Source organism: Danio rerio, chromosome 5 (assembly GCF_052040795.2).
Source record: "Danio rerio strain M-AB ecotype USA chromosome 5, GRCz13ab, whole genome shotgun sequence".
NCBI classification, from domain to species: domain Eukaryota; kingdom Metazoa; phylum Chordata; class Actinopteri; order Cypriniformes; family Danionidae; genus Danio; species Danio rerio.
The window spans coordinates 69,156,645-69,181,439 of record NC_141025.1 but is presented as its reverse complement, the minus strand read 5'-3'; the positions used below and the strand labels follow the sequence as shown (position 1 = coordinate 69,181,439).

Genomic DNA, 24,795 nt, shown 5'->3' with positions numbered 1-24,795 from the left:
GGCTTCACAACATCTCGGTGAATGTCCTTAAGTGGCCCAGCCTGAGCCCAGACCTAAATTCTCTTGAGCATCTCTGGAAAGATCTGAACATAGCTGTACACTGTCGCTTCCCATACACTGTAAATGTTCTGAATTACTGCTTTGAATCAATCAATTTGCCAATAAAGTGAACTAAATGAAATTAAACTGAACCCAAAACCCAAAGTACAAACACTAATAAAATTTGTAAAAACACTGATAAATTAACCAGATTTACAATACTTTACAGCACTCAACATTTCAGGAAGAGTAAATGTATAAATCCTTATGGGTTTTTTCTTCTTGATGATGATAGCAAGGTATTAGAGCACGTATTTGTCATATTCCTTTGTTCAAAACTTTTTATTTGAATTCTAATCTCATTACATTATTATAAAACTGTAATAATGTACATTTTAAATGCACAATTGCAAATATACACATTTTTGTAAACATAAAAATGTAGGAAATAAATGTTGCATCAGAAATTGTGTTAATGATAACCATCAGACAAGCTAATTCAAAAATTAGAGCTTAAAATGTCAATAAAATGCTACCTCATAATTTAATAGAAAATTAGGCGAAAATCAGTGACGAGAAGGATCCGACCACAAGGGGGAGATCGTGCATCAAAGCAAAGAGCAAAGCTTTACAACAAACAACAAAATTAACAGACCATTTAAAAGTAAATAAGGAGTAAATAAATAGGATTGAGAAGAATAACTGAACATGGAAACAACTAAAGCACCCCGTAAAGTCGTCACGTGTAGAAACTTCTGAATAAGGTAACTTTCAGGGCGTTAATCCACAACACAGTACAAGCGAATCGGTTCTTTGAATCGGTTACCGTTAACGTTAATTGAATCGCAAAGCTTCCCTCGGAGTTTCTGCCGTTTTCCCAAAAAAGTTAGTCAGCTCTTCAGCAGCATTCGACCCGACTCTCAAGTTTGGATAAACATGTAACGTAAACATTCGTTCACATACGTAATTTTATTAGTTTACAGTGTGGATTTGACATTTTTAGGTTATGGTTTTTACATCTTGTATTTTTGCTTTGCGTTAGCTAACGTTTGCTCACTTACGTTAACTTACACGTTTCAATATTGCTACCATCTTAAAAAATTAAGCTTTTTGCTAACTAGTGAACGTAACTTATGTGTTTAACGCATGAATAATCGACCAAGTAACAGTTACTATTTCTTGAGCGCTTGCAAATGTCTCCACTACTTTTCAAGCTAGCATTTGGAATTTTGCTCGTGAAATGCGTCTTTTTCATTTATGAATTATTGTAAACTACTGACTGTCCTCACTGTTCAACAGGAAAACAGCTAGCAGTCAGTGAAGAAGATGCAAGATTCCTCAGATGCCGGCAGTGTGCCTAACGACACGACCTACATAACTACATCAGAGCTGCCGCTCAGAGGGTCAAAACTGTGGCTAAACACCATGACTGATTCAAGTAATAACACGTTTTGTTTTTTAATCAGGTGTCAGTTTCAGAAAGGCGGTTATCTGAAAACTCTGAGTAGGTTAACCCTGAAAAGAAGGAAACTTTGGTTTTATGGTTTCAGAATGGGAAATTTGTCAAACGAGAGAAAGTGGTGCAAATCAAAGGGAGATAGCTGATACTTATCGTGGTGAATTACTCTGAACCTAACCTTGTCAGGAGCAGGTTTTCTTTGATTAACCCAGAGTTAATTTTGCTTTCTTTTTAATTTACAAGTGATGTTTAAATAATTTATTGATGTATTTATTGTTTTTCATGTAATTATTATATTACTTCTAATTATTTTAATGTTTTTAAGTACAAATATTTGTAAAAACGTAATCAAGATATTATTTCTTTATATGTAAATGATATATTGTCTTATTTCCTGGACACATCTAAACTAAGTGCATATTCACTCACTCACTTTCCTTTGGCATAGTCCTTGATTTATTAGGGGTCACCGCCGCAGAAAGAACCACCTATTACTCTAGCATATGTTTTATGGTGCGGCAGCCCTTCCAGTCGCAACCCTCCACTGAGTATATGGTACAACTGGTGAACGCCCCAGCAATAGGAAACACCAATACACTTTGTTATTTACACACACATTCATACTCTATGGCCAATTTAGTTTATCCGACAATAAGTGCATCTTGCTTAGGTAAAATTATTTGCAGTGTGGTAATAAAAATAATCGTAATGCCAATCAAAAATCCCGATTATTCAGAGTGTCATTAGCTGTTTTCACCCTCTTTTTTATGTGCATATCCATTATTTTAGCATATCTTAATGTATTCATCAAGAGTTTTTTATAATACTTTGTAAAAACGGCAAAACATTTTGAAACTGCACACAAAAAACAAACTTATCCACACAACAGAGTAGGATAAACTTTTTATCATAAAAGAGAAAATGTGCATAAACTACGATGGAAACACATTTAATTACTAAGTTTAAATTAACTGTAGCTCCACCCCTAGATGACATACAAGGTTAAACTCCGAGTCAGCCTACTCAAAGCTGCTTGAACTAACCCGAAAACTCAAGTTTCCCAATCTCAGAGGAAATAATTTCTCTTTAAAAATACCTTGAATACTGATTATTCTGTCCACAGTACACGTTTCCACTGTGTGATGGTCCATCCATGATGATTCCGAGCCCAGAGAAGTCGACGGAGCTTCTGGACACTGTTAACATAGGGCTTCCTTTTGGCACAGTGCAGTTTTAAATTGCATTTGTGAATATAAATACATATGGTACCTGACAAAGGTTTGCCAAAGTAGTCCTGCGCCCATGTGGTGATATTGTTTATAGATGAATGACGGTTCTTGATGCAGTGTCGCCTGAGGGATCAGAGATCATGGTTGTTCAACTTAGGCTTGCATCCTTGTCCCTTACACACCAAAATTCCAGATTCCTTGAGTCCTTTATTTATGTTATGCACTGTTGAATGTAAAATATATCCAAATTTTATTCTTATATCCATAATATTAGTCTTATAAGGCTACCTTTCTTTCTTTGAGCAACATTGTTTTTAAACATTTCAATAATTTTCTCACGTATTTGTTGGCAAACTGGCGATCCTCGGCCTATCTTTGCTTTTATTGGACTACACCTTTCTTGGATGCTGCTTTTGTACATGATCATTATTACAATCACCTAATTTTTATTTATTTATTTTTGTCAACTAAGGGTTCTAGTTTAAACTCAAGAGTTGGATAAACCTCCTTATTGAAACAGGCCCCAGGTTTCATCATTTATGTTGTTCATGTTTATGCTCTTCTGAATGTCTAAATCAGAATTAGCGATTGCTTTTTTCGTTTGATGCAGAAGGCAGAAAGACGTCTTCATCAAGCCCATCAGTATGCGTCCATCCCAAACCCAAAGATGCTGAGCTCCTGACTCCTGTGGGATCAGACAAGAGAATCAGGGTCTCATTGAATAAGTGTCATGTGTGCAGGAAGGAGTTTAAAAGCACCAGTTCACTTAAAACGCATCTCCTGAGCCACAGTCAGGATGTCCCTCATGTTTGTGAGGTCTGTCAGAGAGCGTTTAAACATCATGAAGAGCTGTAAGTATCGAGTGTGTGCTGCAATTTCAGTGATTCAATTATGGCAATTGATTAGAGATGTTTAATCTGCGGTCCTGTAATATTCAGGGGGTCTCAAAGAAGCGTTCAATGGTCTGTGGAAAAGTAAAATAAATAAATAAATAAAATTAAGATTTTAATAAATGATGTAAATATGATTACAATCAATTATTAAGTTAATAATGGTTAAAATAAGTAAATGTACTATCAGTACAGTGCAGAAAATATAAAAATATGTAACTACAATTAATACAGTGCACTAACTATAACAGTTTTTAGGACTTTTTAAGACAGTACCAATACTGCTTGGTATCACAGAACAAGCACATTCAATCTATACATTTTTCTTTATTTTTGTAAACACTTTTGCTCAATACAGTCATGCCCCATTCACACGGGGCTTCAGCGTCAACCCTTGACTGAAGGCGTGTCTGATGTTGGTGCTGAAGCGATCGTCATAGAAGCGTCAGCCAATTCGAAGTGAATGGGAAGCGTTGACGTCCCGTGTGAATGGGGCGTCAGGAGCATGCATTCTGCCCTTTTTTTAGACGTATGTACTTTTAAATGAATACACAAGTATACATCTGTCACTCTTGGATTTTACCGATATTATATGGCGTTTAAAGATAATTAAAAAAGAAATTACATTTTAAATCTGTTAAATAATGCTCTTATGTCAAGTTCAGACTGCACGATTTTCAAAATAGTCGTGTCACAGATTTTTACACACTGCATGACTGTCTGGGGTAGCGTTTCGCCGCTGCTGTGTTTACACTGCACGATGGATTGGGGACAGGTGCTTTCACACCGTATGACTTTACAATAGGAAGAATCGCTGACAACTTTGTCCGCTTTTGGTCCGCAAACTACGTCTCACAGACTACGCCTGTATTTTATCTTATGTTGTTTTCTACATAATGAGCCTTTCATGGATAGAAAATCTACTTTGCTCACTTGGCCTTTGAAGGGGATTAGCGATTTCTCCTCAACTATTTTCTTTTTTGACCCGGTTGTGGTATTGCTTAGATGACACGTCAAACAGACATGGGTGCTGCGCCAAACATACAAATAATACACAAATTTTTCTTTCATTTCTTGCATCCAAATAGATTAAAAATAAGCCCTTTTGACTTTCTTCCCCATCAAGTGACCTGCAGATATATGGCCAGTTGTTTTGACATTTAATCTATAACCCATACTAGTGTCTATTTTCATGTTACTAGTGCTTATTTTTTAGATACTAGTATCTTTTCCATTACGCACCAGTACTTATTCATTAAAAACCAGAGCTTATTTATTAGATAATAGTGCCTATTGCCTTGATTCTAGTGCTTTTTAAAATATATAATACTGCTTACTCATTAGACACTGGTTCCTTTTATTAGATACTAGTACCTATTAAATAGGCACTAGTATTTATGAATTAGATATTAGTACTTATTCATTAGATACTAATATCTATTTAATAGGTACTAGTACTTACTCATTAGATACTGGTACAAATAAATATATACTAGTTCTTATTTATTAGATACTAGTATGTATTGTAATAGTGACTAGTACCTATTCTGTTGTTACTAGTAACAAATTCAAAATTGTCTATTGATTTCTATAGAAACTGTCATTGAGATATCAACTATTAAGTTTTGACTAGTATTTATTCCAGCTTGGGGTAGTACATATTTTTATGTACTAGTAGTTAATCAATAGGTACTAGTACTTTTTAATTAGATACTAGTATCCAATTAATAGATACTAGTACTTAAGTATTAGATACTAGTATTTATTCATGAGGTACTAGCATATATGTTTTAATGAGCATTTTCAAAGTTTATGCGCAACTTGGCGTTTCCATCAACCCTTTTTTTATGCGGATATCCAAAATGCACATAAAAATAGCTGTATGGAAACATAGCTATTGTCCCCAAATATAGCGTCTCTTAAAATCATTAGTAAGTCTTAAAAATGACACTATTTAATGATCCATTTCCAGTCAGTGGTACGGTTTGGTACACTTATGTTCTTTACACTGTCAAAAGGTACCAAACTGTACTACTTTATGGGTACTCCCTCCAATATGTACCAAAACAACAAAACGTTACCAAAAGGGTGGAGCTAGATGTCCAGCAGAACACTATTGGTTTACAGAGAATCGTCACTAGTGCGTGCAACAAGCCAGGAGAACAAAAAAATTTAAAAAAATAAAAGCAAACACCTTTTTCAAATACACATTGAGACATTTTATATATTAGAAATATATAATATATACAATATAAAATAATAATAAGACTATAGATCAGACCAGATGTAGTAATTTAATGATGTACTGAAATCCATTACTGTACTAAAAATTTAAACATTCTTCGCATTACAATACTGAAATAGCTTTTTAGCAGCAAAAAGTTTTTAGGGTAGGAGTCTCCCTGCAATAGCATGATATTTAGGTGTCTGTAGCATCTAAAATGAATACATACATTAAAAAAATGGTAAATTTACAGACCGATTTAATTTCATGTTCAGATTTAGATAAACCATCTGGAATTGTAGATTGTAGTGCATCTAAAATAGTTTTTAAAAATAAATGTTTTTGAAATATATTAGTAAGACCTTACAACAGCATAATCATCTCTTCCTCCTTAGCATTTCCCACATGATGATCCACCAGAGAAGAAAGACCTATCAATGCACTCAGTTTGGCTGCCACAAAACCTACGCTGACAGAAACGCTCTAAAAAACCACTGTGCCTTTCGACATGGCGTCCAGCTCACGCCTCCTTCTAACAGCCTCATTTCTAACTATGACCTCCCAGTCTCACCACTGAAGCCAAAGGTCATTAAATCACCATCAGGCTATTGCAGCCTCTACATCTCCAAACCAAAGCCTGTTTCAGCTCCGATATTAAAAGCTGGAAAAGTTTTTAGTCCTTTTGACCTGGGTGAGCTTAGGTTGGGATGCCACGCAAAAGACGCCCAACCATTTCAGAAAAAATGCCAAGAACGCCAACTTCAAGAAAGCTGGACTTTAGCGACTGCCAGGGAATGTAGAAATGTTGAGGAAAGCACCAGGATACCAACCTCTACCCAATCGGCTCTGGGCTGTCATGCAGTTGCAAAAAAACCTGTGGTTTTACTGAAAACTGATTTTCCTGAATGTCACTCTGAAAAAGCTAAAAAGATGCTGCCATTTCAAGCTAACAGAGAAGCGACTACTCTCCATACTAGGTCACCAGCTTCACTCTGTCCCATTCTGCTGAAACCTGCAAACAAGCTTAATCGTCAACACTCCTTTTCCAGTTTTAATCCTTCCATCCTGCCTGAAACGAAGAGTGGTTTTAAGCGTAACCTTCCAGATTCTGTTCTTCCTCCTTCTCCTGCATCATTGCCCAACTGCAGGAAGAGGAAGTACAGCTCTGTGGATGTCCAGCCTGATTTTACAAATCCTCAGCCCACTTCTCAAAAACAATCGCGTTCTTCCATTCTCGTCTCACCTAGTCAGTTGGCACTTGCATCCTTCAGCACTTTTCCAGGCAACGCATTTTTGCAAAAGGTACATAACATGGCACTTTTTTCCTATTCACCTTTCCCCCCACACTTTGCAAGAATTGTATGAAACGAAAGCTGTGATGTGACGTAGTTCCTAGATAAACGGAACATTAGATGACAAAACAGTGGGCGTGGCTTGTTTTTTTGTACTGTGAGCTAATTAAATGTAGTAAAGTAGGCTTCATTCAGAAAGATCGAGGAAATGGGTTTCAGGAGTTATTACAACCTAACAGACACCTCCTCCTCACCATTTCCGTTTCTTGCAATAGCAAGACAGTTGGAGGGACATGGTTAAGTATGTTAACCCCGCCCAAAACCTCAGACAGACGTAATCTGAGAACTTAACTAAGAACAAACAGGAAGTGCATTTTCAGATTTTAATTCAAGATTACAAGGGCAAACATTTGTCTTTTTCCTCATGACATGCACAGAAGAATTTTACACCACAAAACTTGCATGAGCTAACAAAACCAATATGCTTAGTTTTGAATCCATGTAAAAGTTGCCATGAAATCAAAATTGACTTTTTATTTTTATATGTATATAGTAGTTATTGTTATAAATGTATCTGTGCACATCATTAATTTGTAAAAATTAACTTGCCCTTATAAACTTTAACACTATAACCTTCTCTCCCTCAAAACGTCTTTCTTTCCTACAAGGTCACATAGAATTCTTTTATGATAGACATATCATTGAATGTCTCATTTCTGCTTTGAATTTGTCATTCGTCTTCCTTCATTTTGTTATCAATGCCTGTTTTTCAACAATCCAATCGGTTTCCAGATAATGAAATCTTGCACCACTCTACAATTTATTCTTATTTCAGGTTTGCCTTAAGTGTATTTACAACATTATAGCAGTAAAATGACAACCTTAACTTCCCTTTTATTATGACTTTAAAATGTAAACGATAGATTTCCATCCTAACGTCAAGCAAATCTTTTCAAGGAGAGATTACAAATGTGAAATAGGTTTGTTTGCATCAAGTTGTTAGAGTGGTTGACTTTAGTATTGGTCACCTAGTAACCAACAGTAAACAAAGCAAGCAAAATGGAGATTAGCCACATGGAAGAAATGTTTGCTATGTCAGAGCAAACATTTCGCATTTCGATCTCAAATTATTCACATCAACCCTTTTTCCCACAAGTCTAAAACCAGCTCACTCAGCTAAAAACTTTTTACTTAATTTTAAATCTGCCATTTCCATGACTTGTTTCTCACGCCATGATTCAAAATGCTTTAAAAACAGTGAGGTGCCTTTGTTCTGCTCACATTACATCCAAGTATTAAAAGGCAACTTGTTAAAATTAACTTATTATTTTCAGCAGACCATGAATAATGTGGAGGAACATTGGCTTTGGCCACAGAAACACTAGTATCATGTTAAAATACCAAATGTCATGTTACTTTCATGATGGATAAATGTAAGACACCATCGCACCTCACACTCAGTTTTCACTATTGATATAAATCATTTATAGCGCTGCACTATTATCTGAAATTATTTGTTATATTTATTCTGAATTGAAGTTCCCCAAAGCAGAAGTGCAACTAATAATTTAAAACACAGTAGCCATGTGTGGAAAAAGGTGGATATTTAAAATTAAATGTTTTATTTGTTTTAATAATTTTTAAAATGTTATTATGCAGGAGTCTATTATGAAATCAACTGGAGAGGAACCCAACTCTGGCATCAGGTTAGAAAATGCACTAAAGCCACATTTTATGTGGCAACCTTTACAAAGTTATAAGAGATCCATGTTATAAAAGTACAACATACATCATCATTTACTCACCTTGTTATTCTAAACTGATGTGTTTCTTTCTTCTGTAAAACACAACAGCAATAGAAACTTATGGCCAGATTTACTGAAGAGGGCAAATTAGCATAATGCAATGATAAACAGGTGCATCTGAAAAACAACTAAAACAAGTTCTAATGAATAATATTGTACCTTGTACTTGATAAATCTTCAGTTTTTAACATTAAAAAAAAGTTTGTACTGTCCTGAATATGGCCCTGCAACAGAAAACCTATATTCGCAGCTCTAAAAAAACACAAAAAATTACATACATACATAATTATGTCTTCATAAAACATTCATTAACATTTCTAGTTTGCCCTTTTGTGAAAGTGAGGGACAAAAATGAAGTCTATTATCACTGTATGTTGACTTACGAATGTTGACCTATTCATCTGTCCCTCAGAAAACAAAGAACTTCAGCTGTGCATAAAGCTCCGTCAACATCATGCTCTCAAGAAGCTCTTTACTCCGATGGAGCAAAAGTGGACCATGATTCACCGTCATCCACCTCAACACTGGTCCTGACAAACATATAATTTTACAAATCATTCCAAACTTGACCAAAACCTATGAAAGGGAGTACAACCCTTACATTATCTATGTTCCTGTTACAGGAAAATGGACAGAAATGGGCTTCGAGACAAAAGCAAAAATCCAAGGAGACAACCCTGTCACCACTGATCATGCCAGTGACTGTCCCAGTTTCTGCAACAAACTTTTTAGGCCCCCAAGCTTCCACACATGACGTAAAGTTGTAGATAAAAATGTAATATTGATTGCAATCAGGGCCAGTGCTAGGGGTGGGCTAAGGAGGCTGTAGTGCCAAATGTTTTTAATAAATGTTTTCATACACATATTTTTGCCCCTGTTTTTTTGTGCGTAAGCCACATTTATAAATGAGACCGCAAATCTTATTGAGCCTGCCATAAACAAAAATAGATATACATGTATACATTTTAAAATTCTAATCAGAAAACTGCACGAAAGGCAAGATGCAGCTGCTTCAGGTTCCTGTAACTTACTATATAACTGCATTAACTTGCTGTAAGACCACACCAACCCTGATTGCAATAGACAGTGATGGATAATGAGAGCTGATCAGGATAGTTTTAGAAAAGTCTTTGTGCATTACAAGTGAGTTTATGTCTTCCCTAGGCTGAGAGGCCACGGGCTCATAAAGGTGCATATAAAAGGTCTCAGCGCTTTAACTTCTTGCACCGGCTGATCATTCCCAGTCCACCTCGTCCATCTACTCCACACTGCGCTAATGATCAGGAAACCCAGGGTCTGAGCCCCAATTTTAATCCTCAAACCTACACCCCTCAGCCCATGTTGAGCCCCCTCTGTCCTGGGACTAGCCTGTACTCCAAAAGCCTCCCACAGTATCAGCCATCCCCATCATCTCTACCCAGCACCACTGGTGAGCACTAAACCATGATTTCAGCTTTGACTGGATTTCTTTCGCAATTCTGACAAATTTAGTTATATGGATTGAAGGATAGAAACATAGAAGTGTCTTATTTAATATAAAGGATATTTGTTTCATTTTAGGTTCCTGATAAATAATTGTAACTTTGATCCCCACAGGTGTCTCCTTTCCAGTCAACAGCACAGGTGTCAACATACAACCGTGAGTCTCTCCATACCTGTATTAAAAGATTCTGTTCAATTCTTTTTCAAATTCAAGGCAAGTGTACTTACTTTACATACACAATGGTAATTTATAAGTGCTTTACTGTACATAAACAAGAATAAAAGAAACATAAAATACAAGTATACGAAAATAAATTTAACAAAGAATAGAAATGATTTAAAACAAATTAAAATGTGTTAAAACAGTAAAACAGGATTTAAATATACACAAACACACACACACACACACACTCATATATGTATATATGTATATATATATATATATATATATATATATATATATATATATATATATATGAGTGTATATCATATATATTCGACGGCACAATCGTGTATATAAAAAAGCAAATCAAACACGGAAAGTCTAAAAACCTGTTTGAATAAGGAACGATTTTCTTCTACCATTAATTCATAACTGCAGTTGTCGTCAGAGCAGCAGAAACCGCTGCTCATTTAGTAACGTCACTTTAGAGCTAGCATTTGAATGATTCTCTAGTGTTATATCTAAAGTGATGACAAAGCAGGTGATTTTGCTCACATTTTAAGATTATAGAACTAAACGGCATGAAATGCCATCAGTCTACAGAGATTTTCCAGTATGTGTATATATATATATATATATATATATATATATATATATATATATATATATATATGTATATATATATATATATATGTATGTATATATATATATATATATATATATATATATATATGTATATATATATATATATATATATATATATGTATATATATATATATATATATATATATATATATATATATATATATATATATATATATATATATATATATATGTATGTATGTATGTATGTATGTATGTATGTATGTATGTATATATATATATATACACACACACATACACACACACACACACCTTTATATATTCAGAGATATTTATAGAATTTAAGATTTTTTGGTATATAAACTACAGTTACACTGTTTGACATTTTAGTGGGCATTTCTTGTAAATCATAGTATTGTAAATCTGCATGAAATTAAAATTTATGATGTTTTTTATAGTCTTAAGGTGATCAATTAGTTTTTGAGTTTTGGAAATGTTTCATTAAAATATGCCAGGTATCTGGAATGGCATTGCTTCTCTGTTGACGTCAGTTTGACCGGTTGGGTGGGATATGCTTAGCCACGCCCCTCCAACCATTAGTTTGCTATGAGTGAAAGATAAGAGCAGCACAAAAATAAAACCCCACCCCCTTCTTAATACTTTTGTTTCAGTTAGAAATACATCATCATACTGAAATAAAAGTCTGCTGCAACTTCTGGTTCGCAGCAACTTTAAAAGAAAATAAAACCAGGCACATTATAATACACAGAAGGGGAAACAACTAAATCAAAGCAGTATTAAAATTGTATTGTTTCAAGCTTTAAAATGCTTCATTCTTGAACACACAGGAAAAAGAATTACCTAAGGATAGAGGAATGTTGCACACAGTCTTGAAAGTGTTTTTACTTTGGTCTCTTGTCTTTCAGACGCATTAACATTGGCTCACAGTTTCAAGCTGAAATCCCTCCAGTGCGTGACTCAATCTACCTGCTGTATGAAGAACATCCCGCTCAGCTCGTCTGGGCTCCTTGGAAAGATCTCTCAACTAACATAGAGACACAGCAAAGGGGTAAACACACCAACAGCACAACACACCACCACAACAATAACAACATGGGGTGTTTTTTTAGCACCAGTCAGAGATCTGTAATAATGGAGCAAAAAAACTATTAAAAGTTTGAATTACTACACAGAGTGGGAATCTAGAACTAACACAAATATATTATTGAAAGCATTTAATTCAATTGATTTTAAATTGATTTGAAAACACATATATAAAACGTTAGCAATATTTTTGAAAAGGTTTTTGTTGCATTTGTTCTGATCACCGGGTGATTACATGGTTCAGTTGTTTTGAAGATTTAAAAAGCTTTGTTTCTCCCGTCACTACTGTCCTGAAGAGTTTAGCTCCAAACCTAAACAAATGACCTGCCTAAAAATCTTGAAGACCTCGATTATCTTGATGTATTTGGTTAGGTTTAGAGCTAATCTCAGCACGGACACCTGTTCTTAAGGATCAATATTCCCCACCCGTTTTAGTGCCTAATCCTAATTCTGGACACACACCGCTCAGTCATTTACAGAAGAGACAATGAATAACAAATAATGACAGAGATCTTGGTCCCTTTAAAATAATACAGATAAAAAGCTACAGAAACGAACCATGCCAGAACAGTGCAATGGTTAAAACCGTTTGAGTCAGTAAGCACTATTCTATACACATACAAAATGATAATTTAGGGGATTCACTCATGCATTTATATGGTGGTCATCACTCCTGAAACATTAACATCTAAAGGTGGCCAGAAAATTTCAAAGGTGGCTGAGATGCATTAAAATGAAGACTAAGCAAGCACTGAAATAAGCCAAAACTAGTATCTAAATTGCACTTTTTTATTTACGTATATTAGTCTTTGTCCCTTTTTAAGGAGTATTTAGTATGCTGTTATGCAAGAAAAATTTCAGATGCAAGTCTGACAAAGTTTTGCATTCAATTCTTAAACAATCCTGAAATCTGAAGAAGACGAATCAAATCAAATAACTTTTATTGTCACATCATCAGCAGCACATGTGCTATGATGAGTGAAAAGCTTAGGTGCTGGCTGCAGATAGTACAAAATACAGACAGTGCAAATACAACGACAATGCAAAATACAGACAGTGCAAATAAAATGACAGTGCAAAATACAGACTGTCTAACTGTAAAACTGTCATTTCTACATCCAGTAAACTAAATCAAAACCTCTTTTGGCATTTAAAAAAAAAAAAGTGTATAAAAATAATTTCGGATAGTGAGTTGCCAGTTTGGGAAACTTTCATTCAAAAGAACTGAAACAAACCACTTTAAATAACGAAGCTGTGTTGCAAATAGTCAATATTAATAGTGAAAACTGAGTGAGAGGTGCGTTTGGTTTTTGTGCTTTATTTTTATCCATAAAAAAAATGACATTACACTTGTTATTTTAATGTGACATTAGCATCACAAGCATTTTTGTTTTTGTTCACTTTTTTTTGTTCCTCCATATTATTTACCTCTTTGTATTCCCTATAGTACATTAATGTACTCACCGGCCATTTTATTAGGTACAGCTTTCTAGTATTGGGTTAGACTAGGGTTGGCTTCAGAACTGCCTTAATCCTTCGTGGCATAGATTTAACAAGCTACTGGAAATATTCTTCACAGATTTTGGTCCATATTGACATGATAGCATCAGGCAGTTGCTGCAGATTTGTGGGCTGCACATCCATGATGCGAATCTCCCGTTCCACCACATCCCAAAGGTGCTCTATTGGGTTGAGATCTGGTGAATGCTGAGGCCACTTGAGTACAGTGAACTCATTGTCATGTTTAAGAAACCAGTCTGAGATGATTACCGCTTTATGACATAGTGCGTTATTCTGCTGGAAGTAACCATCGGAAGATGGGTATACTGTGGTCATAAAGGGATGGACATGGTCAGCAACAGTACTTAGGTTGACACGATGCTCAATAGACCCAAAGTGTGGCAAGAAAATATCACCCACATCATTACACCACCACAAGTAGCCTGAACCGTTGATAAAAGGCAGGATGGATCCATGCTTTCATGATGTTGTAACGAGTGATTATTTGAGTTACTGTTGCCTTTCTATCAGCTCGAACCCGTCTGGCCATTCTTCTCTGACCTCTGGCATCAACAAGGCATATGCAGCCACAGAACTGCTGCTCACTGGATATCTTCTCTTTTTCAGACCATTCTCTGTAAACCACAGAAGTAAATCCCAGTAGATCAGCAGTTTCTGAAATACTAAGACCAGCCCGTCTGGCATCAATAACCATTCCACGTTCAAAGTCAGTTAAATCACCCTTCTTCCCCATTCTGATGCTCGGTTTGAACGGCAGCAGATCATCTTGACCATGTCTACATGCCCAAATGCATTGAGTTGCTGCCATGTGATTGGCTGATTAGAAATTTGTGTTAACGAGCAGGCAGAAAGATGTACCTAATTAAGTGGCGGGTGAGTGTTTATTGCTGCGGAAAGACATTTTTAGTGTTTGATGGATGAACTGTGAGGAGAATAATGACACCTCGTTATACCCATGTTTAACACTTAACAGATTGCTGTGATTTTAACTAAAGTTACTCCCATAATTCACACAAAGTATCGTGGGGTGTAGGGAAAAGGTGGATAGGCTAAAATGTCATTAAAAAAGATGTTATTTTCAATAATTGTTAAATCATGAACAACTAAAACAAATTGTGGATAGTGAGAGACTCGCTTTACATTTTGTTACACTTTATCAGGGGCAAGCCAGTAGTTTAGGGCCCTACGCACACATATTTTTAGTGCCTAAATTGCCAGGACCCTATGCACACTGTCCCCCTTTTCCCCCCACTAGTGACGCCCCTGCACTTTACATGTGATCTTTTGTGTGCTTCAGTCACAGAGCTGATAGAGCTGTGCTGTTCCAGTGTATTACCAGGAGGAGGCACCAACATTGAACTGGCTCTACATTGCCTTCATGAAGTACAAGGAAACATAGCGGTGAGCATCTATCAAACATTATAGCATGTTTTTTTAATTACAGTTTAGGGCTGCACAACATATCGTTTCAGCATCGATATCGCAATGTGTACATCCTCAGAAGTCAATAGTCAGAACTGTTCAGATTTGTGGATTTAACCATAATAGTAAAATTATGTTGTTTTTACCTTGGATTTGACATGTAATTATTTAAATTCTGAACCAGAACACAATAAAGCACTGTTTGTTTGTTTTTTTTCAAGTTAAAATTCACTTTGATTTTTGCTGTCATGTATTTATCTATGATTATAAATAAAATTTTTGCATAATTTACCCCCTCATTGCATCCCCCATTAAAGCTGCTTGCTTAATACAATGAAGTGATTCAATTTACAGGCAGCACTGGATTTACTGCTAATGAGAGGAGATTTTCGGACCCCCTGGCACCCTCTGAGTGATTACCACTACACAGGTACAAGCTCTATTACCCAGTTTCATAATATATTTAATATATTAAGTCCTTCATAAACTTGATGTTGGTCATTTCATTCGGTAGGGTCAGATCTTTGGACAGCTCAAGAGATGAAGATGTTCAAAAAAGCTCTGGCTGACTTTGACAAGGACTTCAGACAAATTCATAATGTGGTATTAATATATCATTATTTTTTGTTTGAGATTTTCTGAAGAAAGTTTAAGTGATCTCTAGCCATCTATAGTTTTATTTATTTATTTATTTTTTAATTTAATATGGCCATAACATTACCATAAAATCTGAGCTGTATCAAAGAAATTTGTCACCATTTTAAATTTAAATGCTAGTCAATCTGACAAATACAAAATACAATTGAAGGCACAAATGTAAACAGTGCCTCAAGTTCTTCTGGTAGGTCTAAAAGTTATTTTCTTAACCCTCGTGTACTTTTCAAATTATCTACTCTTTTGTTATTTTGGTGGCTGTTTTTGACCTATTGACTTCCATTATAATGACATTTTTGGATTGCAAAGCAATTTGACATCAAATAATCATGGTGTTTTTCCTGTTGGGAAGAGGTAAAACTTGTGATTTTTACTGTTGATCATCAGTTGGCACCATTAGCCCTTTAGATAGTCCAGTGCAAAAAAGTTTCTGACTTTTATATGGTGTCCTATAGAGTAAAACAACAAAATAAAGTGTGCGTGCATAAATACACTCACTGTGTTCTGAGAGCTGAGCTGCTTATTTTTTATTTTCTCAAACATATAAACATGCAAATGTCCCTCTCACACACACTATACTCCATTTAACCATATAATTTTAAGCCAAAAACTAGGCATTTTTTGCACTGTAACTGATTATCAACAGTAAAAATGGCACATTTTACCTCTTCTCAACAGGGAAAACCAGCAACAATCAAAAATGCATGATGTCATGGTGTCTTGGCTTAGCAATCAAAAAATGTCATAATAATGGAAGTCAATGGGGCAAAAACTGCCACAAACATAAAAAAGGGTAGTAAAATTTGAGCGTATTGTTGAATTTTTTAACACTTTCAAAGCATTTTCCCCAAGTTATTTGTCAAAATAAGATTTGTGACCAAAAATCATTGCATTTGCTGAAACAGGAAGAAAATTGTGGCCAAATTTAGACTCAAAATTAAAGTGGAGGGGTGATTGGGATGGATGGGATTGGGATAGTTTACGAGCTCGGCCAAGGACTCAAACTCAGAAGCCTATGAGGCTATCAGCACCAATTCAAGTATTTTTAAACATTTAATGCGATGAGTGGTTAAACTGGGAATTCAGAGGTTGTTGAGGACAGTAGCTGTGTTTTCATCCAAACATGTGAATTAACTTTATGCGCAAAACTGGATTATCAAATAGGAGACGTGCGAATAAAGCAGTGTTTTCATCTAATGAGTCAAAGAGAACCAAATCGTCACTTTCTGATTATCTGGCGCCAAATATCAACAGTAAAAACAGGATTTGCTGTGGTAGAAGAAGCTGTGTAAATCTTTTGCTTATTTAATAAATTACTTGCATCTCAGAAAACAAATGTTGACACGCAATGAACGCGCGGTGGCATTTGAAGGCGTGAGACATGGAGCACAGATGCTCTTGATTCTGGAGGTCATTAATAATATAATAACACCAGTACTGAAACGGTAAGGCGTTTTTAAAAATGACCAATACAACATTTCAGATTTTTAAAAATTTGGTCAGCCTGCTGGTTTGTGCATTCACACACATTTAAGGATCACATGATCTCTTATTACAAAATCACATGACCTTTTTTAATGCACATCCTGGAATTTGTTCGGTAAAAGTGTTTCCTTTCCCAGAGATGGGTTGCGGCTGGAAGGGCATCCGCTGCGTAAAAACCTGCTAGATAAGTTGGCGGTTCATTCCGCTGTGGCGACCCCAGATTAATAAAGGGATTAAGCAGACAAGAAAATGAATGAAAGTGTTTCCATCATAGTAAGCATTTTTTTTCTCAATGAATTAAAAGTTTATCCTATTCAGTTATGTGCATACGCTTTTTTATGTGCATTTTCATAATTGATGCACATCTTGGCGTTTCTATTAACTGTTTTTTATGCGCACATATACAAAACAAGCATAAAAATAGGTGGATGGAAATGTAGCTATTGACTATTGTGTGCTTTTATAATTGTGTTTATGCTCACACTCTTAAACGTCTTTTTGAAATCCAAACGCATTAGAATTAATCGTACAATAATTACGATTATTTTAAACAAAACATTTAAAAATCACATACATTTTTTTGGTCACAGAACTTATTTTAGGGAGTTTTAAAAGCATTAAGTATAATCTCAACTTTCCAGGTTGGCCTACAAAAATACAATGCTGTAGCAGTCTACTAAATATATTAAATGTCTCTAGATATTTATGCTTGTTTTGTAGTTACAGACCAAGTCAGTAGCCCAATGTGTGGAGTATTACTATACCATGAAGAAGGTGAAGAAGTTCAAGCAACGTGGCCGAACTGTAAACAAAAAAGACGGAGAGATCTTTGTAAGTTTCATTTCAGGGCATGGACAAAATATCAGTTAATTCTGCAAATACATCATGATGGTGACATTTGTACTACTGTTTTCCACAAGGTCTTCAAATGCTCCCAAGAGCTCCACTCTGAGCAAACAGACAGAAACACAAAACAGAGGACAAAAGCCACTGAGGGCGAGATAAGTGCCAGGTTAGAAAAACTACATCATACTGCACACTAGGCTTGTAACTTGTGCTAATTGCTGAAGCTTTTATCAGAATGTAAGGTATTATCATGATACTTGCGCAAGTCAGTCAAAAAGTCAATTTTTAATATTTAAGTGCTGTTGAGCATGTACTTAAACAGTGGTGATTGGCCATTGTACTCAACAGATGTGACAGTGATTGGCTCTAAAGGTCATCACTTCACCACTGTTCGCCAAATGCGAACACAAATACTAGAGCATTTGAGAGCCACGTCTATTAGCTTATCCATCTATGAGCAGATATAGAGGACGTGCTGATAGACTATACCTGCCAACACGCTCACTTTTCCAGGAAGTCTCATGTATTTCAGACCCATCTCCCGCCACCCTCCCATTTTGTCATTTCTTCTTAAAAACTCTTGCAATTTCACCCCACCCCAGTCCTCAGCTTTTTGGTAGTCTGTAACATCCCCTGGTTGCCAACTTTGGTACAATACTCATCCGATAGCAGCGGCCGTCTAAACCTGGTCCATAGTACAGTTACTAACCCAGTTCTCAACTGTGTTATTCAGACAAACACACACCAGTACACCCCCAACATCCCAGTCTCCTAGAATTTCAGAGACAAATGTTGGCAGGTATGTGATAGAAAATAAATCCTCCATTACACAACATGTCTCTTTTGGTTCCGTCCAAATTAACCAAGAGAACCAAACTACAAATGTGAACAAACCTTAATCTTTTATATGTAGCTGTGATATGCAGTAATTGAAACTTTAAAGCATTTGTTTACTTCGAAATTAAAATGTACTCACTATTTACTTGCCTACAAGTGGTTTCAAACCTGAGTTTCTTTCTTCTGTTGAACACAGAAGAAGATATTTTGAAGAAAGCTTGAAAGCTGTAAACATTGGCTTGCATAGTGGTTGTTTTTTCTACTAGAGAAGACAATAGTTACCAGTTTCCAGCTTTCTTCAAAATATCTTCTTCTGTTTAACAGAATAAAGAAACCCATAAAGGTTTAAAACCACATGAAGGAGAATTCATTTTACTTTTAGGTGAACTATCCCTTCAAGACTTTTGAGGTTTAATCTTGTGAAACAGTATGAAAACAACATTTGTATTAAATAAATGACAGCCAATAAAGGCATTAAAACTCATCTTACCTTTTAAATCCAACAGAGCTGAGAAGGGTCACAGATCTCCCTCAGTCAGGATCGATACAAACTCCAGATGGTGGTGGGCAAGAAAGGACACCAGTCCGAGCAGTAGTCTGAAGTCAACTCAAGTCTCTTCAGTATTTGAGCAGAATCCTGTGTGAAGTGCATTTAAAACTACAGTAATGTTCAAATCATTATCCAGATACTTTCCTTCACACTGAATACAAAAAGCAGCCATGTTTTAATTCATTTTTACAACCGTTTATTTGTTCTGACAGATTTTGAGAAGTTAACACTTTGAAATATTAATGTTAAGGAGTTAGGGTTGTCATGATACTGGAATTTTAAAAACGTCCATTTCCTGCTAAGATTTGAACGCTATTGAGCATGTTCCTAAACACCGTTGATTTGCCACTGTGTTCACATGCTCAACAAAAATGACTTTGATTGGCTGTTGAGGTCATCAGTTCACCAAACTCACCACTGTTTATTGAGTGTAACCACAGACACAGGGACACTGGAGCATTTCAAAGTCACGTTGATCATCTGGTTTGTCTTTAAGCTGACATAAGAGCAATCCCCTGATGAATTGCAGCTTTAAAACACTTCAGTGTCCCTGTATCTGTGGTTACACTCAGTAAACAGCGTTGAGTTTGGCGAACTGATGACCTTCACGGCCAATCACAGTCATTTCTGTTCAAATGTTAGCAGGAAACAGCCGTTTTTTAAATTTCAGTGCCGATTGGTACTGAATTACAGTATCATGCAACCCTTTAGTGAGTCTAGAAAGGCAAACAGTCATGCAAATATAATAACATTTTTGTTCGTTCACCTTTTATGAGATTTTTGACTTCGGATATTTTCAGTTCAGTTTTTTCTCTCAGTTCAGATTGAAGCAACAATTCATACTTGCTATTACTTTCTTGAAGTAAATGTTATGTTTAAATAATTGTAGTGCACAAACTTTAATTCATTACCAAGCTAGTTTAAGTCACAAGTTTTCCAGTTTGTTCGAAATTATCTAAAATGTGTGTGACTTAAGGTTATCAAATAAATGTTATTTTACTATCGGGTGTTTGCTTTCATAAGTACCCTTTAATTGCACAAATGTTTCACTTGAGTATTGTTGTTAAAGCTTGTTAAAAAATGAGAACTGAAAAACCATTTATATTTGCAATTCCCATTAATATTTCATACAACTTTAACCTAAACATGCTACTGAGAGAATACAATGTAAATTCTACTGTCGCAGGTATGAAAAAAAAATAGTGAATACCTCATGTACATATCCTTCCAAATGGTGGACAAAGATAAAAATTCAAGCATGAGGTTAACAATGAATTCATGTAATGCTTACACTAACACTGTAAAGTGGCAATAACATTGAAGTAACAGACTTTGTTTAAAATAAAAACACTTATTAGTCACTAATACAACAGTTACTACCTGGACTGGACTCTGATTGGCCAAATTTGTGGAGCTCTGAAGTGTATGAATGATGCAAAAAAAAATAATAATAATTTATCCAAACTAGCAGCATGTTTAGTAATGCACGCAGATTGCGTAATTGGGTAATACATAGTAAAAACCAGTTTAGTCAAACAGTATCTACAATAGTCCCAAAATAATGACCTCAAACCCTCAGACCTCTTAGAGATCAAAGATGGTTTTAAATGATAGTGTCACAAATTCTTGGTACAAGGAATGACAAGGAAACCTTTTAAATAGAAGTTCAAGAATTCTTCTCTCATAATCCTTGCTTCTAAATCCTACAGACGATTAAAATCATCAAATAACTTGATAAACAGACTTATGTTGGGATGTGATTGAAGTACACAAATGCAAATTTGACAAAATCAGTGATCATGACTCTTCCTCGGGAACACGGACCTTACTTTCATATGACACTAGAGTTTGGTAAAGACTTTCTCTGCTTTGGTTTCCACTGACACTGTTCCACTGGTCAATTTCACGGGCAGAGGAGCCCCCTTTCAGCTGGTCCAGATAATCAGCGTTCTGATGGAGAAACAAAATATGGTTCAGGTGTTTAGATCCTAGAGTGGCTCTTCTTTGCGTAACTGGAGACTCCCTTGGGGCAAAGGCCCGATTGGCGGAAACAGCAGTTGCTGGAATGGACAGGTATTTTCGTGCCAGTCTGGCCACAGCTGGAAACCGATGCTCCTTGCTGCGCCACCACTGCAGAGGCGAGAGGCTACGTCTGCACAGAGGCTCCGCTATATAATTTTCCAGCTGTTGGTGAATCTCGGGCATTCGCTCAGTAGGGTCTTCACCCAGAAGAATATCATACATGCTTTGTGGGAGAGGACTCATTCGTATCCGAGATGTGAGCTGCAAATCTCCTCTCACTGGGGAGGTCATAGTGGCCCCACTGGAACGTCTTTTACGTTCATTGGTGTTTTTAAAAGGTGATCCAACCTCAAGAGCATTGTCATTGACCTGTTCTGGAGATGATACTGCAACTGAGAGCTCGCTTGGCTGCAGCTCCACACTGTCACCTTCCTCCACTGAGCCGCACGATTCAGGAGAATCCAAAGACCCCATTGGAGGAATTGGCAAGGAATCATCCAATCCGAAATCTGCAGGATCTCCGTGCTCATTCAAAGCCTCTTCCATTTCCATCCTTTGTCTTCTGTCTTCATTCAATCCCTCGTTGCTTGTGAAAGCCTGAACAGAAAGGAGCTCCTTAACCTTGTCATGCAGCTTGCTGCGAGCATGTGGACTAAGGAACCGCAACTCTTTAAAACGTGGGTCCAGAAATGAAGACAACACAGCAGGACAGTCCAGAAGAGCATCTTCGTCGCTCAGACTCCAGCGTTTGTCCATACCAGCACGAATCCTCTCCATAACTCCTCTCACCACTGGACAGGTGCAGTCTGCAATTTTCTGTCCCAGGAGCCGGGAAACTCCCTGGAGGCACGGCATTAGGGCTGAAATGGGTCCGTTGATGTCCTCGCTCAAAAACGATGCTGCAATACGAACTGTTTTTAGCACAGGGACCAGTTCGTGTACGAGGCGCCACTGGTGATCTGCCAGATTTGTTGCTACTTTTTGTTCCTCTAAGACTGAACTTATTACCCACTTGAGCTCCAGCAGACTTTCACACATATCGATGGCGGTGGTCCAGCGCCCCGGGTCATTTAAGACCAGGGATGCTGACTCTTTATTAACAGCCTCTGCTTTCTGGCTCAGTGCTGTAGAAGCGCCCACATTGTGTTGGAAGTGCAGGACGATGGCACGAGCATCTGCCAAAGCTTGTCTTACAGACTCCACACAAAGTCCCTCCTGGACACAGAGTTTTAGGGCCTGCCCTGCACAAAGCAGGGGTGCCCATCCCTTCGGAAGTTTTCTGGGAGGAGGATGGCTGGGTCCAGGAAATTCCTGCGGATATTCCTGATCGATACTCTGCCTGGACTCAGAGTCACTGGGGGTGTCGTGCATCACACAGAAAACAAAGTTCTCTGAAAGCTGGAACTCAGAGAGGACTGCTTTCAAGGTATCTGCAAAACTTACTTGCCCTCTCTCAGATGGGTTTCCTTTGAGTTCTGCTATCGGTCTGGTCTCAAGCATGCAGCGTGCCAGACGCCACTGAGAGTCTATAAAATGGGCACTGACTGAGAGGTAGTACTGTCCATCCCCGCCAACCCCACATCCTTCTACAGATCGCCAGTATTCAGTGCAAAGGGTCATATAGTGGGAAGCCAAACTTGTCTGAAGATGCTGCTGAAGGCATTGCTTGAGGACGTGGTAGCGATGCCAAAGTAAGCTGCCAAGTAGAGATGGTGAAGGCACGGGGTAATTAGGCTCTAGGCAACTCAGTAAAAGCTTGAACCCTCTTTCCTCCACCACAGACATTGGTTGAAGGTCTCTAAAGACCATTTCCAAAATAAGGTCGGTCAACACTTCAGCTCGCTTGTTACTGCAGGCTCTTGTCCCACAGCGACTGCTACTGCCTCCAGCAGTGCTGCTCATCTCCCCTGCAGGAAAATTATACATTAGACAGCCCATATCTGTATCCTGGTGTGTAATTGCATTTGAACCAGATGTACTGCTTCCTGGTGCACAGTCAGGGGCATATGATGTCCGAGCAGCTTTGGCCTCTCCCATCTCAGCTGGCAGTATTTCTTCATGCTCTTCTTTGACGGTAACAGGCAGCAATGGTTGAAATGTGACGTTGCCTGTATTGTTACATCTGTTACCATGTAAAGTGGACTGAATGTGAGAATGTAATGCTGCAGGAGTGGGGATCCCTGCGGTGTTGTGAGGGGGTATCACTCCTTCCCGAATGCTGTGTTTGCGTCCCAAGTGTTCCCTCATAGACGTAGTGCTGTTGTGAAAGGAAAGCTGTCTCTTACAATGGTTGCACTCGACACGATGCAGACTTAGCTGAGTGTAGTGGTTCCACACTTTTGACGTGCGGCGATCGGAAAATGGCAAGAAACGCTGCATTCTCCTGCGAAGAATTGGACTGCTGTGAATACCAGGATGCCTTGGGGGTGGGAGATCCATGTCTGTGGTAAAAGATAAACAAAAATGCATCTAAAATTAGTCATTTGAAAGGTACAGGAGTTTTTTTTGTAAAATATAGATATGGTGCCCCTCATGCAGGCGTGCCCAAACTCAGTCATGGAAGGCCGGTGTCCTGTAAAGTTTACCTACAACATAGCTGTGTCCGAAATACATACTTCCATACAATATAGAAAGCAATAAAACAGTATGCTAGCCGAGTAGTATGTCCAAAATTATAGAATTTGAAAATCAGTATGCTAGAAGTACCCGGATGACTTACTACTTCCAGCGAGATTTTGAAGTGCACATTGGATGGAAGCTACACTATCCCATGATACCCCGGGAGAGAATTCATGAATGGGAGGGAAGCAATGCAACTCACGTGGATAGGTCACATGATCATGACAAAATAGATCCGCCAATTAGTATGGTAGTTCCATTTATACTGCTCACAATCATACTGTATGGAACATACTTTTCTAACAGCCGAGTAGTACATTCAAATTCAAATGGAGTACCTACTGAGTAGTAGGCAGTTTCAGACGCAGCCCTTGCCTCAACACACCTGCTGGAGGCTTCTAATTTGACTAGTAAGAGCTTGATTTGCTGGTTCAGGTGTGTCTAATTGGGGTTGGAGCTAAACTCCGCAGGAAATCGGCCCTCCAGACCGAGTTTGGGCACTCCTGCCATAATGGGTCATGTTATCAAAAAAATTTACACAATTTACAT

At 37.2% G+C, this 24,795-nt stretch overlaps 3 protein-coding genes across 18 annotated transcripts in view; 1 reads left to right on the top strand and 2 right to left on the bottom strand.

Moving 5' to 3' along the window:
• ehd2a (EH-domain containing 2a) overlaps positions 1-10,593 on the bottom strand; it is a 40,739-nt gene extending 30,146 nt beyond the window's left edge. The window contains exons 1-5 of one of the 3 annotated variants that reach the window (XM_087254571.1): positions 9,322-10,593; positions 9,147-9,190; positions 8,939-8,970; positions 2,768-2,850; positions 2,595-2,694 (exon numbers count right to left, since the gene is read on the bottom strand). The gene's annotated coding sequence lies outside the window, so the exon portion shown is untranslated. Of the gene's footprint in view, positions 1-2,594; positions 2,695-2,767; positions 3,692-8,938; positions 8,971-9,146; positions 9,191-9,321 lie in introns of those variants that run through there. The other 2 variants (XR_015492018.1, XM_087254570.1) reach the window with 2 other exon arrangements.
• znf541 (zinc finger protein 541) lies at positions 461-20,607 on the top strand. Of its 13 annotated transcripts, none has more exons than XM_087254480.1 (18): positions 461-803; positions 1,339-1,477; positions 3,338-3,578; positions 6,237-7,143; positions 8,793-8,839; positions 9,351-9,465; positions 9,562-9,693; positions 10,103-10,367; positions 10,535-10,577; positions 12,113-12,255; positions 15,109-15,212; positions 15,588-15,663; positions 15,748-15,836; positions 18,093-18,203; positions 18,293-18,384; positions 18,952-19,017; positions 19,562-19,955; positions 20,151-20,607. In XM_087254480.1, the coding sequence occupies exons 2-17, from the start codon at positions 1,366-1,368 to the stop codon at positions 19,698-19,700; spliced, it is 2,682 nt and encodes an 893-aa protein (XP_087110606.1). In that variant the 5' UTR covers positions 461-803; positions 1,339-1,365; the 3' UTR covers positions 19,701-19,955; positions 20,151-20,607. The 13 variants fall into 13 exon arrangements, with proteins under 13 accessions (XP_087110606.1, XP_087110604.1, XP_087110605.1 ...); XM_087254478.1 differs by having other exon boundaries at positions 19,562-20,024; XM_087254479.1 differs by having other exon boundaries at positions 19,562-20,035.
• The window catches only part of zbed4l2 (zinc finger BED-type containing 4-like 2), a 10,016-nt gene continuing 5,005 nt past the window's right edge, over positions 19,785-24,795 (bottom strand). For both annotated transcript variants that reach the window (XM_087254422.1, XM_087254423.1), the window contains exons 2-3: positions 20,183-24,068; positions 19,785-20,056 (exon numbers count right to left, since the gene is read on the bottom strand). In XM_087254422.1, coding sequence (XP_087110548.1) covers positions 21,403-24,068 — 2,666 coding nt within the window. In that variant the 3' untranslated portion in view covers positions 19,785-20,056; positions 20,183-21,402. The remainder of the gene's footprint in view (positions 20,057-20,182; positions 24,069-24,795) is intronic.

Excerpts from the sequence above, each read along its gene's own strand:
- znf541 (XM_087254480.1), top strand. The coding sequence starts at position 1,366 with ATGCAAGATTCCTCAGATGCCGGCAGTGTGCCTAACGACACGACCTAC. Across the intron at positions 7,144-8,792 it reads GCAACGCATTTTTGCAAAAG|GAGTCTATTATGAAATCAAC; the intron begins GTACATAACATG and ends GTTATTATGCAG. Across the intron at positions 18,385-18,951 it reads GAGGGCGAGATAAGTGCCAG|ACAAACACACACCAGTACAC; the intron begins GTTAGAAAAACT and ends TGTGTTATTCAG.